The sequence below is a fragment of the Sus scrofa genome, chromosome 9, assembly GCF_000003025.6.
Source record: "Sus scrofa isolate TJ Tabasco breed Duroc chromosome 9, Sscrofa11.1, whole genome shotgun sequence".
Taxonomy (NCBI): Eukaryota; Metazoa; Chordata; class Mammalia; order Artiodactyla; family Suidae; genus Sus; species Sus scrofa.
The window spans coordinates 93,744,430-93,764,767 of record NC_010451.4 but is presented as its reverse complement, the minus strand read 5'-3'; the positions used below and the strand labels follow the sequence as shown (position 1 = coordinate 93,764,767).

Here is a 20,338-nt window from a genome sequence, read left to right as displayed (position 1 = left end):
ATACTTCATTTTGATAGCTGTACATAGTATTCCATAACTTCATGTATGGATTTTTTTTTATGGATATCTCATACAACCCCCACTGGTTTTTTTCCATTTATTCATTAATCAGCGTCAAACTGTTCTAATGAACATAACATTATAATAGGTATTAATATCTGATAATGCTAGTGTTTTCTCATTGCTCTTTTTTTTCCTGTTTATTTTTTTGGCTGTACCCATGGCATGCAGAAGTTCCTGGGCCAGGAACTGAACCTGAGCCACAGCAGTGACAACAATGAATCTTTAACTGCTAAGCCACCAGAGAACTCCTCCTGTTTACTCTTTTTTTTTGGGGGGGGGGGCTGCATCTGCAGCATGTGGAAGTTCCAAGCTAGGGTCTTATAGCTGCCAGCCTACGCCACAACATCAGATCAAACCCATGTCTGCAGCCTACACCATAGCTCACAGGAATGTCAAATCCTTAACCCACTGAGCAGTGCCAGGAATTGAATCTGCCTCCTCATGGATATTGGTTGATCATAACCACTGATCCACAATAGGAACTCCTCCTCCTGTTTATTCTTGATGAATTATTCAACTTGTTTAATTTTTTTAAGTTAGCATTTTTACCAAAATTTATATATTATTACTATCATCATTATTATGATTAAAATCAACCAAAGAAGAATCAAATACCAACCAAGAGCATGGTGTCTTATTATTTATTCTAGCACTCTTTTGTGTCTTTCATTAGTGTTCATAGAGGTTTTTCACTTATTTTGTTAAATTTATCCTGAGGAGTTTTCTTTATTGTTCTTGATACCATTTAAGTGGAGTGTTTTCTTTCTAATTTGTATCAACTATTTTCAAACATATCTTAGCAGATCTCTTAGCAATTCATTATATCAACAGAAGCAGTTGATCATAACTATATTCCCAGTCCCCAAATGTGATAGTCAGGAGAAATAAACCTTGCAGCATTAGTCCCTTAGAATGACAAGATTAACCACTACATCTTTCCTGCATTTGGAATAGTATAACCTCAAATGTTAAATTTTAAATATTTTATAATCAAATATTAAATTATACAAAGATTATATTTAATGCAATTTATGAAGCACAACAATAAAATAAAAGTCCATGAAAAACACTCTATCCAAACAAGAATGGGCTATATCAAGTTCTTATCTATCTCTGTGCTTTTCCCTATCCTATTCCTGTGCATACCACAGCCCATCCCATACAGGCTACCCTGACATTTGTCATTATCATTCATTTGTTTTTAAAAACTTTATCACTTCTGGAAGTTCCTGTAGTGGCTCAGCAGGTAATGAATCTGATTGAATCTAATGAATCTCCATGAGGATGCAGGTTCAATTCCTGACCTCATTCAGTAGGTTAAGGATCTGGTGTTTCCATGAGCTGTGGTGTAGGTTTTGGACACAGCTCAGATCCCATATTGCTGTGGCTGTGGTGTAGGTGGCAGCTGTAGCTCTAAGTTGACCCTTAGCCTGGGAACGTCCATAGGATGCAGGTGTTGCCCTAAAAGAGCAAAAAATAAAAAACAAATCATAAAAGTTTATCACTTCTGTATATATCCCCAAATGTTTAGTTTTGTTTATCTTAGAACTTTATAAAAGTGGAATCATATTGTTTTTTTCACACTTTATTGTCTCTAAAATACTTTTGTTCTTTCCTACATCTATTATTAATCTCACAACAGTATAATATTGTTAATAACACATAAAATAATTTTTTTTGTCTTTTTAGAGCCGCACCCATGGCATAGGGAAGTTCCCAGGCCAGGGGTCGAATTGGAGCTGCAGTTGCCAGGCTATTGCCACAGCCACAGCAATGCAGGATCCAATCCACAGCTGCAACCTACACCACAGCTCACAGCAACACCAGATCCTTAATCCATTGAGCAAGGCCAGGGATAGAACCCACGTCCTCATAGATACTAGTCAGTTCATTACTGTTGAGCCACAACGGGAACTCCCACAAAATAATTTTTGGTTGCTTTTGGAAACTGGAGTTGACCCCAGTTTTGGGGTTTTTTACTTATAAATGGTACTACTAATATTCATCTACATATTTTTGGTACATATGTGTAGAATTTCTCTAGGGATACACACGTAAGAATGTGATTTCTAGGTCATAGGTATGTAAGTATTTAATTTTAATATCAAATTGTGTGTTCCAAACTGCTGTGTATAAGTTTCTCTGGCTCAATTTCAGGAATGTGAATTTTTAATGGGATGCATCATATAGTATATATTTTAGGACCATAAAATCTCTAGTGCAAAACAATCAAAAAAGCAGCCTTACATAATATGTTAGTGAATGAATAAGGCTGTATTCCAATAAAGCTTTACTGACAAAATAGGTAACCAGCAGAATTTGGCCCATGGACCATAAACTCTTGCTTTTATATCATTACTGAAACTTCATATTTTATACTTTTTAATAGAAAACTTTAAATATTAACAAATATTTTAGCTATAAACAAGAAAAACAAACAAACAAACAAAAACCAGAAAAAGAGAGTGGGAGATAAAGCAAACGTGACACAATGTTAACAATCAGTAAATTCTGGGTGATTCCAATGCTATCATGTATTATACCTTTCTTTCATCATTTCTGTAGGCTTGAAATTTTTCAACATAAAAGGTACAAAGGAGAAAAAAACTGATGAAAGTCTAACTATAATGTGCCCTGCTGTTAAAATAGCCTCATGAAAATTAGTGGCAATATTATGTAAAAGCCAGAGTTAAAATCTTCTTTAGGATCTTTAAAAAATGTATTCATGATCTGCATTTTCAAACAACCAATAAAAAATGGGAATTGAAATATTACTACCAAATTTTCTTCAGTAGGAATCAATATCAGAATTATGTTACATCAAGCTAAGTTTGTTTATTCTAATGCTTAGAAAAGATGCATTAAAAATTTGAGGAATTCCTCTCAAATGTTACATGTAAGTCAAATATTTACTGTTCTAAATCATTTTACAAGTGTTAAAAATAGAGATGTGTTATTCATTTTGTTATTCTCAACTAAGCCCCCAGTCTCTTTCGCTATTCAGTGGATGCTATTAGATGATTTCTAGAAAAGATTTGTAAAAGGAATGTTTTACATCTTTAGTATTTATATTATTAGCTCACATGCCAACAATCTTACCAATAACCCTCTCCAGCTCAGAACACAGAAAACAGTTTTATCACCTGTCAAACATATTATTTTTAAGAAGCTTTACAATCAAGAATAGCTGTGAAAATAATGAAATAGTTAAAGTTTTAAAACATATTTATTTTACAAATCAGTTGATGATCTAATAACATCAACTGAACATTGGTGGAAATTGTGTAGTTGAGAGTAAAAAAAATGAATAACTCATTTTCTTATACTTGACAGAAAATATGTTAGCATATACAACATTTTATTTATTTGTGACATGGGAAAGGAGTCTCTAATATTTTTAATTAAAATTTTCTAAGCATAGGCTAAATAAATTTAGTTTTACATGACATAAGAATTCTGATATTGATTCCTACTCCTGTAAATATAGCAATAATGTTTCAACTCCTATGTTCATTTGTTCTAAAAGATATTAAAGCATAGTCTGAAGTTGTAGAAGTTGCAAAAAATCATACTGCTGTGGCAAGAGATCAAGAGAAACAACAAATAATACAGAGAGTTGAATTATCTTACCATTTAATATCTGGCAAATGTTAGAAACCGGTAGAAAATGATCTATTTAGTATTTTTACACTGATTTATAATTTGTATTTATATTATAATTTGCTGATTAGGAAACAGAGTCAGAAAGGTTAATTTGCCTGAGGACATACAACTATTAGAACAGAGATGAGGATCACACATAGTCCATCTAAATGCAAAAATCATATACACACCCATTACTTCATCCTGTCACACTATGACCTTGAACCTATAACTTGAGTACAGAGACACGCAGACATACATGATGAGTTGGGAAGCTAAATGAATGGCAGAAAGCTAAGTGAATTTTAGGAAAGTCAACTGCAGGTAAGATAACAAGAACACTACAAGAAAATAAATCATAATAAGTGAAGAATAAATGTGGCATACTGAACTACATTTTCTAGCAGACTTTTTATGTGGTATGACACGTTACTGGAAACACCCAACTTGATGCTTTAGAGGCATCTATCCACCCCATAGACAAGAGCAAAATGGTAAAATGGGAGGTTTTCTTTTACCAAGAACCCAGGCAACTTGGAGGGACCCTTTTCCTCCATAAAATAACCAAACACAAGAAGATTAAGATGTTTCCCACTGGCTGGAACAACAGGAGCCCCAGAGAAAGTAGAATAAAGTTCAGGGAGGAGGCAACAGACAGCAAACACCTGCAGAGTAAGAGACTGCAGTATCCTTGAAATCCCACTTTCTCATCTGTGGCTGCAACTGGGCACTTCGGCTAAAGCCACATTTCCTGGCCACTCTTTAAGTTGGGTGTGACCCTGTAACTAATGTGTAATCAATGAATGTGAATAAAAACATACGCCACTTTCAGGTTTACACTTTCAGGAAGTGGGTGCTCCTGCTTCACATTCTTTCTCTTTCCATGGGATGGACACTGATGGGGGGAAGTCCTAGGAATTGGTATAGCTTCAGGATGGAAGGAATCTGGGTTCATGAATCAATGTATGGAGAAGAGATAACCGCTGACCAAGACCTTGGCCTGCTGCAGGAGAGAGAAATAAACTTCCATTATGTTTGAGCCCTTAAACAATTTGGAGTCTATTTACCAACATAGGCAAGCCTACACTGACTAATAGAGCTTGTCTGTGCAACATGGAGACATCAACCACATTCTTCTTCTATGTCTAAGAAAAGAATAAAGATTGGCAGTGTGGAATAGGAGGCACGGAGTAGACCAGAGAAGGTGGCATACAAACCAGTGATGAGAATGGCAGATGTTGGAAAGGGAGACATGATGAGCAGCAGCTGGAAGGGAGGGACCAGACACACTTTCAGAGTTGCTGCTCTTAGGCAGTGGCTCTAAGAAAGGGGCAGGGTTATAAATGAGGAGTTTGGGATTAACATACACACTACCATACATAAAATAGATAACCAACAAGGACCTACCGAATAGCACAGGGAACTCTACTCAATATTTTGTAATAACATATAAGGGAAAAGAATCTGACAAAGAATATATCATATATATATGTATATGTGTGTGTATGTGTATATATATGTATATATGTGTGTATGTGTGTGTGTGTGTGTGTGTATGAGTCACTATTGCTGTACACCCAAGACACAATATTATAAATCAACTATATTTCAATTTAAAAAAGAAAGGGACATGGTTGAGGTCTATAGATTCTGTCTAGTTAGGAACAAACTTTAAAGCGTGGTTACTTAGCTTCTACATATACCCGCAGAATACTCATGTTGTGTGTGTTTATGTGAATAGAAGCATACAATATATAGACCTATCCATACACGTAGTCAGAGTGAATATACTCCAAAACCTGAAAATTCTACAGTTGAAGGATTATGGGTGAGTTGTCTTTATTTTCCCCTTCTGACTATCTAAACTATTTAAAAGAAGCATACCATCCATTTATAAGGAAAATTTTTTCCTTGACTTTGAAGGAGAAAAATTCCTTCTAATTATAGGTGTTCATGAAAATATTTCATTTCTGTGCATAAATAGATAATATGGACAAGATATGAAGTTTTGTCCAATTCTTATTGTGGAATATTTCAAGAAATGAACATTTATATACCACGTAGAATATCACTACATGTTCACTGGTTCCCATTACACAATCAGCTCCTTTGAAGGCAGACACTGTATTGTACTCATGATTATCGCTGGCACTTGGCACACAGGAGGCACTCAGGAATGTTAAGTGAATGAATTTATGAATGCTTGAGCACTCCAGTCGCTTTTAATATGCAAATTCAATGGTAATTGATGAATTATCTCAGTCTTGGAATCCTTGTTCCTTGTTATTTCACTTTTGCCAAGTGTATGATATAAAGTCATTAACTGATCACACTTAAGACACCTAAACAGTGTTCTTTTTTTTTCTTCTTTTACTTTACATGTCACAGCTCCATTCATCACAAATAAAGGTGCAGATAGCGTTGTCAAGTTTGACACTTTTGGAGATGGAATGGGACAATACAACGTGTTCAATTTCCAGTATGTGGGTGGCAAGTATTCCTACTTGAAGGTTGGTCATTGGGCAGAAACCCTATCACTAGATGTCAACTCTATCCACTGGTCCCGGAACTCAATCCCCACTTCCCAGTGCAGTGACCCCTGCGCACCCAATGAAATGAAGAACATGCAGCCAGGGGATGTCTGCTGCTGGATCTGCATCCCCTGTGAGCCCTATGAATACCTGGCTGACGAGTTTACCTGTATGGACTGCGGCCTTGGGCAGTGGCCCAATGCAGACCTCTCTGGCTGCTTTGACCTTCCTGAGGACTACATCAGGTGGGAGGATGCCTGGGCCATTGGTCCGGTCACCATTGCCTGCCTGGGTTTTATGTGCACATGCATGGTTGTGACTGTTTTTATCAAGCACAACAACACACCCTTGGTCAAAGCATCGGGCCGGGAGCTCTGCTATATCTTGTTGTTTGGGGTTGGCCTATCATATTGCATGACATTCTTCTTCATTTCCAAGCCATCACCAGTCATCTGTGCATTGCGCCGACTAGGCCTGGGGACCTCCTTCGCTGTCTGTTACTCAGCCCTGCTGACCAAGACAAACTGCATCGCCCGCATCTTTGACGGGGTCAAGAATGGCGCTCAGAGGCCCAAATTCATCAGCCCGAGTTCTCAGGTTTTCATCTGCCTGGGTCTGATACTGGTGCAAATTGTGGTCGTGTCTGTGTGGCTCATCCTGGAGGCTCCAGGCACCAGGCGATACACCCTTCCAGAAAAGCGGGAAACAGTCATTTTAAAATGCAATGTCAAAGATTCCAGCATGTTGATCTCACTTACCTACGATGTGGTCCTGGTGATCTTATGCACTGTGTATGCCTTCAAAACGCGGAAGTGCCCAGAAAATTTCAACGAAGCCAAGTTCATTGGTTTTACTATGTACACCACATGCATCATCTGGTTGGCCTTCCTCCCTATATTTTATGTGACATCAAGTGACTACAGAGTAAGTCTTGGAATGGTTTCTTCTTTTCCTTGTTCTTGTATTCTGCTAATGTTTTGTTACATACAATTTAAAATAGACTCCTTTTATTTTATCTCAGTAATTACTTAGCTAAATTATAAATGCCATGATGCACTGCCGTATTGTATAAGGAAATTAATTCAGTATGTTTTAAAAGCATTAAATTAGGGCCTATTATGTGAAAACCAATGTGCTAGACAGAGAGGAAGATAAATGGAAGTGGCTTGGTCATCCAATTTATAATCTAGTGAGAGAAAAGTATAATATACATACACACCCTTAAAACTTTTAATTAAATCTAGAAAGTGAATGACAAGAGAATAGGACTTAAACCGTGAAGAACCTAATGAGAATACTTCAAATTAGACATGAGAGGACCCAACTACTACAGATTGGCCTGTAAATTAAAGCAGACTTGCAACATTAAGCCTGGATCAGTTTAAAGATTTAAAATTTTTCACTCAAGTTTCAAATAAGCATCATTATTTCTCTAAAACAGGTTAAAATACACTATTTGTTATATTTTTGCTACAACTTTAGTTCCTATAAACACATCTGACACATACATGTAATCCTTGAATTAGTTAAAAATTTTACTGTATTTATCCAGGTAACCTAATTAAGTTATTCATTACTCATAGTCTTCAATATTTAGTTCAGATTTTTATACTTCAATATAATCACCATCACTTCTGAAAGAAACGCTTCATCATTCCATTCTAATTTCTCAAATTGCTGAAACCACCCATCAGTTGCTCTTGTGTTTATAATTCTGATTTTATTCTAATGAGTCACTCTAAGAATTTTTTCCTCTTAAGACAATTGGTTTTTATTCTCTATATTTCTTAAGTCATCATAAAATTTTCTAGCGGTACTATGGTTTCCTTGTTACACCATGATTTTACAAAACAAAGTGCCTCTGTAGGTTTAGTGCCCAAACCTTCTGTTTATCAGCTATTCCTACATTACCAAAATCTTGAATATTGCAGCTGAAAGATAATAAAAAGCTATGCAAAGCAAAGAATCAAGAAACCAGCAAAGTCTAATGAGTCTAGTCTATAAATTGTTCACAACCACATGACTGAAACCCATAGCCTACATTAAAAGAGAAGCAATGAAAATAAAATATATACATTAATGTTGGGCTAAAGGTCAGGCTTTCTAAGACTACCTATAAAAAATTTTTGAAAATCTGTCAAAAGAGAAAAGATCAGAACTAAATCAGCAAAATCAAAGTTCAGATTCTATGCACCACAGCAGAGTCTGTACCTTTAAAATGTAGGGAATAAAATGGATAAATACAGTTGGTGTTTTGGGTTTTTTTTGTCTTTTTGCCACTTCTTGGGCCGCTCCCACAGCCTATAGAGGTTCCCAGGCTAGGGGTCGAATCGGAGCTGTAGCTGCCAGCCTACGCCAGAGCCACAGCAACGCGGGATCGGAGCTGCGTCTGCAACCTACACCACAGCTCACGGCAATGCCGGATCCTTAACCCACTGGGCAAGGGCAGGGATCGAACCCGCAACCTCATGGTTCCTAGTCGGATTCATTAACCACTGCGCCATGATGGGAACTCCCAGCTAATGTATTTTAATGCCTCCATTTCTATCTTTCATCCATGTACACATCCACTCCTATAGATATGTAAGGGTTTTCGGGTGGTTTTTTTTTTCAGTTCTTAGAAAGACATCCTTAGCTGACAGGAATGGGGTACTGAGACAGCAAAATACTTACAATGTTAATTATTTTATCCTGGAAATACAATTTGAAGCTATTCATCCTCAAAAAAGCCAATGAAGGGAGTTCCCTAGTGGCTCAGTGGGTTAAAGAGCTGGCGTTGTCACTGCAATGGCTCAGGTCCTTGCTGTGGCTTGGGTCTGATCCCTAACCCAGGTACTGTAGGCACTGCCAGGGGAAAAAAAAAAAAAAAAAACTAATAAAAATAGAGCAGAAAGAAAATAATACTGAGAATAAAATTTAATTTTATTAAATGAACTAGCATTTATTTCTTTAAAAAAGTGACTTTTTCCCCCTTTAACATGATAGCAATATCATGATCAAATGAAATTAGCTGAAGATACCAGAACCTTCACCACATGGCAGAAGTCATAAGGCAAATGGGGCACAGGTTGTGGGTTTGAGTGTTTTAAGGTCCTGGCTAATTAGGGCAATGAATCACCCAGAGATATCGGCCATCTCACTTATTCTTGCAAATAATGCCAATCCTAAATTTACAAAAGAAATGAGAAGGTAGACCAGAGCCTCCAACACAAAGGTCTTCATATTTGACTGCACAGTGACTCAATGGGGTAGCTTTAAAAAAAATATTGATACCTGAGGCACAGCCCCAGATTTCCTGATTTAATTGGCCTTGTCTGTGCCCTAGACATCAGGATTTTTCAAAGCTCCCCAAGTGACTCTCATTTGCAGCCAGGATTGAAAATCACTACTCTAATGAATCACAAGCTCTTCTTGTCCCACAGATATCTTCAGTGTGGCCTGCATGGTTCTGAAATTCTTTGAAATACTTGTCAAAGTTAGAAAATTGAGAAATTTACCTAACTATCCAGATCCTTGGCTTCTTTTAACAAACCAAGACATGTGGACCCAAATTCCTACAGACGACAATTAGCTTATGCCTCAGGACAGAGCACTCTCACTCCTTTTGTCTGCTACACCCACCAACCCCTAAATTCATATACCTGGCTCCCTTCACATATGAATCCACATGGACCTGTAAGTATGTGAACCCAGGACCCTTGTTTCAGACCGAGATTTAAAATTTCCCAGCAGGAAACCACATGGCTCAGATGGAATCAGCAGCATTAGGAAAGTATTCAATAGGAGTTTCCGTCATGGCTCAGTGGTTAATGAATCCGACTAGGAACCATGAGGTTGCGGGTTCGATCCCTGGCCTTGCTCAGTGGGTTAAGGATCCGGAGTTGCCGTGAGCTGTGGTGTAGGTCGCAGATGTGGCTCGGATCCTGCATTGCTGTGGCTGTGGTGTAGGCTGGCAGCTACACATCTGATTCGACCCCTAGCCTGGGAAGCTCCATATGCTGTAGGAGTGTCCCAAGAAATGGCAAAATAAATAAATAAATAAATACATACATAAATAAATAAAGGGAGGTATTCAATAATTTTTTTTCTCTCTTTTTAGAGCCACACCTGCAGCATATGGAAGTTCCCAGGCCAGGGCCCTACACCACAGCTACAGCAATGCCAGAACTGAGCCACATCTTAAACCTGCACTAAAGCTTGTGGCAATGCTGGATCTTTAACCCATTGAAGAAGGCCAGGGATCCAACCCACAAACTCGTGGATATTGGTCAGATTCTTAACACACTGAGCTACCACAGGCATTCCAAGGAAAGTATTCAATAATCTAAAGGCAGCTTAAAGAAATTTGGACATCAGTCAACAAGGTTTCTGACTCAGTCTAGTCTTCAAAAATGTTTACATCCAAGCTGGGGGAGAAAATAACAAGCATGAAAGAATTCAAGATTAACACAGAATAACTTATAATTAAATTGGTGATACGAATTCCTAAATGCCTAACTGTTTCAAAAAAGATGGATTAGTAAGAGCTTGGTCTTTCCAGGAATCCTCCTTAAAGAGGTAGAATTTCACCCTATATCTTCATTGGAAAGTGAAATTAAAGTAGTTAAGAGAGGAGTTCCTGTCGTGGCTCAGTGGTTAACGAATCCGACTAGGAACCATGAGGTTGCAGTTCGGTCCCTGCCCTTGCTCAGTGGGTTAACGATTCAGCGTTGCTGTGGTGTAGGTTGCAAACGCGGCTCGGATCCCACGTTGCTGTGACTCTGGTGTAGGCTGGCAGCTACAGCTCCAACTCGACCCCTAGCCTGGGAACCTCCATAGGCCGAGGGAGCAGCCCAAGAAATAGCAAAAAGACAAAAAAAAAAAAAAAAAAAAGTGGTTAAGAGAATATAGGGCTTCTAGGGTATATCCTTGAGGCTTGGTTCAAACATCGGTTGTGGGGTGGGGGTGGTTCTAGAGAGAGACTAATGAGAACTGGCAACTTGGTCAGATTATATCAAGTAGAGAAATTCATTTAAATACTGTTTAAGGACTCTGAGGTCACATGATGGTTTATTTTTTTCTTGTTTTCTTTCGGTTGGTTGGTTGTCTGGACAAAAAGTGATGTGATGAAAAGTAAGAGGGGGAAAAAGGGAACTATCTCTTCCTGATCAACTTCCAAGACCTCATTTGCTAGGTGCTTTGCATACATGAGCTCATGTGTTCTCATTAGCAACCTGGAAAACAGAGTCCATTATCCATTGGAAAGATGAGTAAATAGACTCAGAAATTAACTAACTTCTGAGGAGCACGGTTAAGAAATATTAGGACAAGCTTTTTGGATCCAAATCCATGCCTTTCATCTTACACCACACATTTAATTATCCTTAATATTCAAAGTGAATTTGGAAGAGTAAAGCCTAGAACAAGCAAGACTAATCGATGCTATAACAGGCATCAAGAAGAGCAAGCAAGAACTTGGGTAAGACTCCAAAAATTCAAAGGATCTTTGAGAAATATCTAGAAATACCATTTCTTCATCACAAGAAAGCCATCCCAGTCAGTGTAAGAAGCAAACACTGAGTCATCAGAGATCCAGCATATCGTTTAAGTGGTGTAAATAAAAACTAGGCCACGTTTGGGTGGAAAGTGCACCATTAAAAATTTAATTAATGGTACTCACTGAGTGTTTTGTTCATTCGTGTCTTCCAAAAAAGACTGGAGCATTTATTACGGGCCCTGGAGATGCAGATATCAACATACACAACTCTGTCCTCTGTTATAGCTTACAGTCTGGAAGGGATTGAGAGGAGGATAGACATGGAGAGTAAATAGTGAGCAAAAGAAAATTCAGGATAACTCATGCAGTGGTGAGTGCTCTGATGGAGGGGGAAGGGGTTAGGGTACGCCAGTGCAAACTTTAAGATGCACGCACCTGGGAGCCTTGCTAAAGATTCTGATTCAGTCAGATGGGGATGAAGCCTGAGATTCTGAATTTGTAGCCAGCTTCCAGGTGATGGAGATGCTGCTAGACAAAGGACCATATTTTGTGTGTCAAGCTGCTGGATGCTCACTGGGGTTGGGGCAGACAAAGCACTTTACCTACAGTGGGCAGAGCTTTGGAGCTACCTTTAGAACGTTTACAAGGTTGAAGTATTTTACAAAGAATTTTCAATTTTCCATGTTGACTATTCTTAATATTTAAAGAAGTACATCAAATCCCATTCTTTCAAAAAATGTTTGCCACCCCTACTAGTGCTTATATCATAATACCCTACAGAAAGATGGGAAGGAGCCAGACAGGGGGATTCTGCACACTACATAGGAGAAACAGCAAGCACAAACACCCCTAGGCAAAAATGTCTTAGAAGAAAAGGTGAATCTGGCCACAGTTTCATGAGTAGATGGAAGAGTGATTTAATGTAGGCCAGGGAGCTAGATCACAAAGGACTTTATAGGGCAGAGCAAAAAGTTTAGATTTTGTTCTATGTGGAAAAGGGACCCCCTGAAATATTTTTAAGCAGAAGAGTTGCATAATCTCACATTTCAGGGAAGAAAAAAAAAAATCCAGGTGCTAAAGGCACTATGACTATATGTATGACTAAAAGACCAAAGCAGAAGTGAGGAGAATGGCTAGTAGATGTGGGAAGGGACAAGTAGTTCCCCAGCAGAGCCTAGAGTGGCCAGGGCCAATGGTAGTATGTCAGCATCAGTGATGGAGACAGACCTGTCAAGAACCATGAAGGGTTTTTATCTACTTGGTAATCTAACAAGTTATCCCACCATGGTCCCAGGGATACTGGACAAAGCCACAAGATTTTTGATTCAGAGACAAAGGATTTTATCACCCACAGCCATCACTGTAGCACAATGTCAACACTCCCAAGTCCCAATTTCCAGTAGGCAATGCAAAGTGGGTCAGGTGACACCTCCATAGGCAGTGATCATGACAAGATCCATATTACTGCTTTTCCTTTTTGCCTTCACTTGGAAGAGGTCACAGCCTAGCACTGTTATCCTTATTTAAAAGATTGGTATTGAATTCATCATGGGTTTTTAGCATGAATTTGTATTTTTTTCAAATATTGCAATAAAATATGGTTTGTCTTGATAACTGAGGTTTTGGTGTCCCCTGCCATGTGCATCTCAAGAAAGTGCCCCATTTGACTCATTCTGATCTAGTTCTGCCTTCTCCCTAGCAGATATGGACGGGGGGGAGGCTGACTTGGTTGTCTGTAATGAGCATGAAGATTTGAGTTCTCCCCTTCGCAAAGTTGCTCAGCATACTGGATCTGGTGCATGTGACTACAGTCATCCTTGGGGATGGGGAGACTTTGTCCTCCCTTCCTTTCTTCTTAAGGCAGCTACAGTCAGGGTGGTGAGGAAGGGAGAAACCAGGCAGCGTGGACATGTCAGGATGAAAGGCACACTTGCTCTCTGTTTCAAGGGCACATTAACTATGCATGGCTCAGCCAAATGAAGGTCCAATGTTTCTGAGCACCCCAAACCCCGAATTGAATGGCAAGATCATCATTACTGTCACTGTTCATTTCAACATTGGGGACCAAAAAAGCCAAAGCCAGATAGCAATCTCCCTGGGGTACATGGTTTGTGTATTTCAGCTGACCTGGCATTGATTCACACAGACAGCAAAAACTTTTGCAAATGAGTCCATCTTAATCCAGGGCATTCGCTGTCTCATCATGATTACCATCTCTTAGCATCTTGCCCAGATTTAGCATAGAGTTAGGCAAGTTTTCCAGTGCTACAGCTGATGGCAAGAATTTCTCTAGATTTCTTGGAATCAGTTTCTTATTCTTTGGTGCAACATTTTTGTCAGCATTTTAAACCCAATCCAGGTCAGTAAGAGCCCAAACACTAGTCCATGCCTCACCTATGGTTTCCCAGAGCATCATTCCATCTCAGGGAAACCTCATAGAGAAGACCAAAGCTCCTTTTCTGCAACCAAGTTTCACTGTAACAAAAACTGAGACCTCAGTCATTGTGGAATGGATCTAAGTTTGACAAGAGAGACTACAGCAAGAAGCAAAAAAAAAAGGAGTTCCCATTGTGGCACAGTGGAAACAAACCCCACTAGTATCCATGAGAATGTGGGTTTGATCCCTGGTCTCAATCAGTAAGTTAAGGATCTGGCGTTGCCATGAGCTGTGGTATAGGTGGCAGAGGCGGGTTGGATCCCGTGTTGCTGTGGCTGTGGTGTAGGCTGACAGCTATAGCTCCTACTCGACCCCTAGGCCTGGGAAGTTCCATATGCCAAGGATGTGGCCCTAAAAAAAAAAAAAAAGATAGAGAGAGAGACTATAGCAAGAGATGAGGGCCCAGATTTTGCCATTCTTCCTTCACGAGCATTATGCACCAAACTTCCTCCTCTCCCAAGGAAGCCAGTCAAGTTCAAATGATTTACCTGTATCTTCCTTGAAGGAAGAAACCTTCCCTGAAGGTTTCTCTTTTCATGGTCAGTGTAAGTGCAGGTCTCTGCAATTTTTATGTGGAAAAGAGTGGAGCTTTCTACCCATGAAGGACCTGAATCATAATAAGGAGGAAGAAGTTCTCACTGTGTCTCAGAGAGTTAAGAACCTTACTGTCTCTGTAAGGATGCAGGTTTGGTCCCTAGCCTTGCTTAGTGGGTTAAGGATCTGGCATGCCACAAGCTGTGGTGTAGGTCACAGATATGGCTCAGATCCAGCATTGCTGTGGCTATGGTGTAGACCTCAGCTGCAGCTCCAATTTGACCCCTAGCCCAGAGCTTCCATATGTTGAGGTTATGTCTGTAAAAAGAAAAAAAGAAAAAAGAAAAAAAAAAAGAATAGGGAAGAAATCCACCTCACCCCAGAAGAGAGAGAAATAAGGTCCAGCTTTACGTGAGCCTACTTCCTGGTGCTCAGCCTACAGCCCCCTCCCAAATCCTCTTCATTGATGGCAATAAAGTGGAGCATTATTTGTCATCTGGTTGGCCATACGGTTTGGTCAGCATGCTTGCTACTGACTCCCACAGACTTTTTTCCAGCCCTATTAATTAGCCCAGAAAGCCCTCATACTTCCTCTTTGAGAAAGGTCCCTGTCGCAACTGTCAAACACCATAGAATCTGAGATTTTACTCAACTTATTCTAACTTAACATGTTCACTGACCACAGTTTTGTTATGCTGACAAAAAGGACTTTATGACTCAAAGCAATAGCAGTAGCCAGAGTGTCAGCCCAGGCTCTGGTTCTGCAAACCCCACTTCCCGCAGGCTATGCAAGGTGGGCGGGGGACCACTGCAGAATCCAGTGGTATTACAGGCAGGAACTCTGAGACAAGGGAACCTGAATCTTTTCTAATGGATGATACGCTGGTCCTTAGTCCCACAGGCACTACCTCTGTCTTTTAATGCCCTTTGCTTTATAAATATCCTTGAAAATGAAGTCCAGCACAAAAGCAGCCAGAGCCTCTGTTTGAAAGACAGGAAGAAGCCCAAGAGGCCATAAGGATTATCTTCTAAAGGAACCAATAGAACTTGCAATTGGATTAGATGCGTGGGTGTAAGAGAAGTGGAAAAATTAAGGATGACTCTCAGGTTTGTGGCTTGCACAAGTGAGTGGCCTTTGGTGTCACTTAAATGAAGCTACTAGGAGGAAAGGATCAAGTTCTGCTTATATATTAATTCTGATTCACCTATTACATATTCCATAGCAACACGCCAAGACAGCAGTTGATATAGAAGTCTGGTAGCCCAGAAGATAAGTTGGAACTAGGAATACATGTGTGAATATCATCCACAGGGGAAGTACTTAGGCCACAAAAGCCACAAAACTCGATGAGATGAAGAGTGTCCAAAACCGAGGTCTGAGGCAGTCCAGCACTTAAAAGAGTTTGGGTAGAAAAGAAAAAGTCAGCAAAGGTAATTCAGATAAGGAATGGCCAGTGAGGGAAGGATGTGTCCAGGAAGTGACTGACTCTGTCCATTGTCGCTGGGATCTTAAGGAAGATGAAAACAGAGCAGCGTGGATGGGTGGTGTTCACAGATGCAGAACAAATAATTATAGAGAAATCCAGAGTCTTAATAGTGCAAGTTATTAAAGGAACTGGGCTACTGAAACTATGGGGCTAATACTTGGGCTCTGAAAAATAAATTCAAAGGTGTCAAATTTAAAAACAGGTATATTGAAAACTTACGCAGCAAAAACGATGACCAAAATGCACCTTTAGGTCTGCCTTCCACTGTCCCTTTCGTATTTAGTGAGAGTTATCAGCCCCAATCCATGGATGGAAAGTCCAGTGGATACATCCAAACACTGAGCATTCACCATGCCAGGCTGTCCTAGAGCTGGGAATAGAGCAATCAATGAAATGCTCATGACCTTGGTAGGTGCAGGAATTTGTGTGCCTTTAGGTGACATAAGGTCCTACAATCATTCTCAATGTAAAATAGTCTCAATTAGGAAATTTAAATTCTGAGTTCTATATAGTTACCAAAGCCACACCATGACTTAACATTCAATCTCATGTTCTCCTAAGCCATGGCCTGTCTCAGAGCTATGAGCCTGCGGCAGAGGTTGGCTTCCCCTTTCTCCCTGCTCACACTCCCCAGTCCACAGGCTGCTGTTTCCCTTTCAGCCCCGATTAAAGAGTAATAAAGAAGTAGGATGGTTCTTACATAATGGGACAATTCCATGACCTCTACACCCACAGTGCCTAAAGACACATCCTTGGGCTAACTGGAAGGTGATTCAAGGGTGTTGTCATGTGATCATCAGAACGTTCATGCTGGCCTTTTTCTCCTGCATGTCTCTGAGTGAGGTGGCAATTCTCTATTCTGAATTGTCACATTCAGGCCCAGGACAGGCAGCTATTCCCCCCTAGCCTCCTTCTGAGAAGGACTCCAGGCCCTTCCATATGGGTCCAAGATGGTTCTCTACGCTTGTGGCTCAGCTTGTCCAGGCATACCAATCATGTAGCCTCTGCTTTGATAAATTCTTTTTATTTAGTTATTTGTTTGACTGCACCTGCAGCATGTGGAAGTTCCCAGGCCAGGAATCAAACCTGTGCCACAGGAGCAACATGAGCCATTGCTGTGACAATGCTGGTCCTTTACCCACTGTGCCGCATGGGAACTCTTGCTTTAATAAATTCTTAAAGGACTATCTCAATACATTAGCAAGTTTCTTTGCTCTGCTACAGACCTAACAACCATTTCTCACCTTCTAGATATTCAAGCAGGAATCAGACTTCATGGCAGAGCATCCTCCCTGCCTCAGGAGAACCTCAAATGTTTGGTAAACTGCCACAATGAAGCCCTCCTCTCTAGGCTTTAAGTCAGGAGATAGACCCAGCCCTTCTAAGGGAAGGAGGGTCTAGAGTTCACAAGCCTTGGTCAAGATCTCCTGCTCACAAGAGCCTCCCATTTCCTCTTCTTGTAAAGTTTTAAAATGTGTGAGGAGTTTCAAAGTTACAGAAATGTTTTTAGAAAAGGTTTTCTTGGCAATATGCACACTTGAACCTGTCTCCCCCTCACTGGGATCTCTGATGGCTCCCATATGGGTACCACCGTCAAAGATGATGCAGGAAGACCACAGTTCTAATATCATATTATACATATATGTAAAAACACAGGAGTTCCCGTCGTGGCACAGTCGTTAACGAATCTGACTAGAAACCATAAGGGTGTGAGTTCAATCCCTGCCCTTGCCCAGTGGGTTAAGGATCCAGCATTGCCGTGAGCTGTGGTGTAGGTTGCAGACTTGGCTTGGATCCCGTGTTGCTGTGGCTCTGGTGTAGGCCGGCAGCTACAGCTCCAGTTCAACCCCTAGCCTGGGAACCTCCATATGCCGCAGGAGTGGCCCAAGAAATGGAAGCCCCCCCCAAAAAAAAAAAATTTCAGTAATAAACTTGCTATCAGTAACATATTTATGATTTATCCAGGCTTTTCCATCATGGTATTAGAGAGTAGACTTTTCTGAGAAGTTGACAAAAGGGAAAGGAGCTGGAACTTGGGGGCCAAGTTGGAGGCACTGGAGTGGTTAGAGAAGAAAAAGTTTTAAGACAGTGAGGATAGACTGTATTTTCAGCAATTGAAGTAAAACTAGACTCTGAAGAATTATGACACAAACAACTCAATTTTTTTTAAATCAAACAGAATGAAGTCTTCTAAAGTCATGTGGCTCTTCCAGTTAGCTGTTCAGTGTTCAGCTTTCCTTGATTGTAGAAGAAGGTCAGACGCTTTAAGGCATAAGAAATTATTGCTATCTGGTAATAGCATCGCCCAGAGAAAAAGGAAAAACAACCCTAAAATTACTCTAGGATTTACCATGGCTACTCTGAGTTGAAAGTGATAGAAGAAATAATTAATTTCTATTTTTCATACTGAAAGTGATTAAATACATAGAATCTAATTTGGGACTTTTCAGAAAATCTGTGGAGCTGAAAGCCAGGACAAATGAGGAAATCAGACAAGATGAAGCGTGAGAAGAAGGGAATGAAAAGAAGAGTTGATAAAGCCTAGTTCTGAGGTTTGCTTTCATGGGAAGCAAAGAGGGAGAAAGGAAAAAAATCTCTATCACGGTTGGGTCTATAAAAGCATAGAGAACAGAAAGATTGAACAGTGAGTACCTCTGATGTGTCAAAATTCCAGAGAGATGCTAATGAAATAATTATAAGGGTAGGTACCTTAGAAGAAAGTTAAGTGTCCTCCAGTACTGAGTAGGGAAATCAATATGTGATTGCCAAAGCTCCCAGCAAGAAAGAGAGAGAAAAAAATGAAACAGGCCTAAATATGTTCATAATATAGCAAACTTCAAACAAGCCAAGTTGATTGACTCGACATCAGTTATCTGTCACTTCATCATTGAATACTGATATTTTACTATTTAAGACTCTGACTTCAGTGCTTCTGCAGAAACATGTATATACAAATATAGAGAAAAAACAAACAAAACAAGGAAATTCATGTGAGGTCATGGCAAGCATTCAGGATCACCCAACACCAAGAGTGTTTGCTTACAGATTCTAAGCAATGTTTCCATATGCATTCCAAACTCAGAAGATCCAACATAACTATATTGATTTGGCTAGAATAAAGATCTGTGGATGCTCTGGGTTTTTCAGTGTGCTCTCTTTTTAGTGCTTTCTGGAATTGGCCACCAGATTGAATTTGTTGTCAGACACTTAACTTGGCAACCTTTTCTTGCAGGTGCAGACAACAACCATGTGCATCTCCGTTAGCCTGAGCGGCTTTGTGGTCCTGGGCTGTTTGTTTGCACCCAAGGTGCACATCATCCTGTTTCAACCCCAAAAGAATGTGGTCACACACAGACTGCACCTTAACAGGTTCAGTGTCAGCGGGACTGGGACCACATATTCTCAGTGTAAGTATGGAACTTGGCACTGACCCCTTCATACATAGCGCTATAGGAGGAAGGAGGCTGGGAGGGAAAGCAATGGACATAGAAAAAGACAACACATGTCTATCCCCATAAGCAATCTCAATTCAATTTTAACAAGTGTTGGTTCGACCACTGTGTGCCAGGGACTGTGCTGGGTGCTAAGGATGCAGTGACAGGTGGAAGAGGTCAAGTTTGTGTTCTGGCAGTACAGACTCCATGAGGGATGAAAGACATTAGATCCATAACCACAATTAGGATTTCTGACCATGTTGTTGAGTCAGAGAAACAAGTTTCTAGTTCCAACTTGGCAACCAGTTCTATAAGTAAACCTCGAACACATCTCTTTACTGTTTCCTTCCTTAGTTGGCCTAGAAAGTTGGACAAGGTTGGTGCTCTGTAAAGTATGTCTGTGCCACACAGATGCTGAAGGTGCTTCATCAAAATTAAAAAAGGAAGAGAATCAAAAAAGATGGAAAATGCTATATCCTAAATACCCACTCAGAAGTTCAAAGCTCAGTACCCTCCTTTGACATGAGTATGATAAAGGTTTTAAGGATCTCTACAGCAAAGAGACCTGTTTTGCTCTGTTAATTACAGTTTCTTAAATGTATCTGACCACTATAAAAGCAATGTGCATGCCATGGAATACACTTTGGAAAATCCTGGAATAGATCTTCCTCCTATTTCAAAGACCCAATGTTTTTTCAGCTGAGAACCAGCTGAGAAGCCAGTGGGAACTGAAA

The 20,338-nt window shown here is 40.0% G+C and overlaps 1 protein-coding gene across 3 annotated transcripts in view; it reads left to right on the top strand.

Moving 5' to 3' along the window:
- The window catches only part of GRM3 (glutamate metabotropic receptor 3), a 243,509-nt gene that overhangs the window by 209,951 nt on the left and 13,220 nt on the right, over positions 1 to 20,338 (top strand). For all 3 annotated transcript variants that reach the window (XM_021063475.1, XM_021063472.1, XM_021063473.1), the window contains 2 exons: positions 6,094 to 7,160; positions 19,403 to 19,577. In XM_021063475.1, the coding sequence (XP_020919134.1) occupies positions 6,094 to 7,160; positions 19,403 to 19,577 (1,242 nt within the window). The remainder of the gene's footprint in view (positions 1 to 6,093; positions 7,161 to 19,402; positions 19,578 to 20,338) is intronic.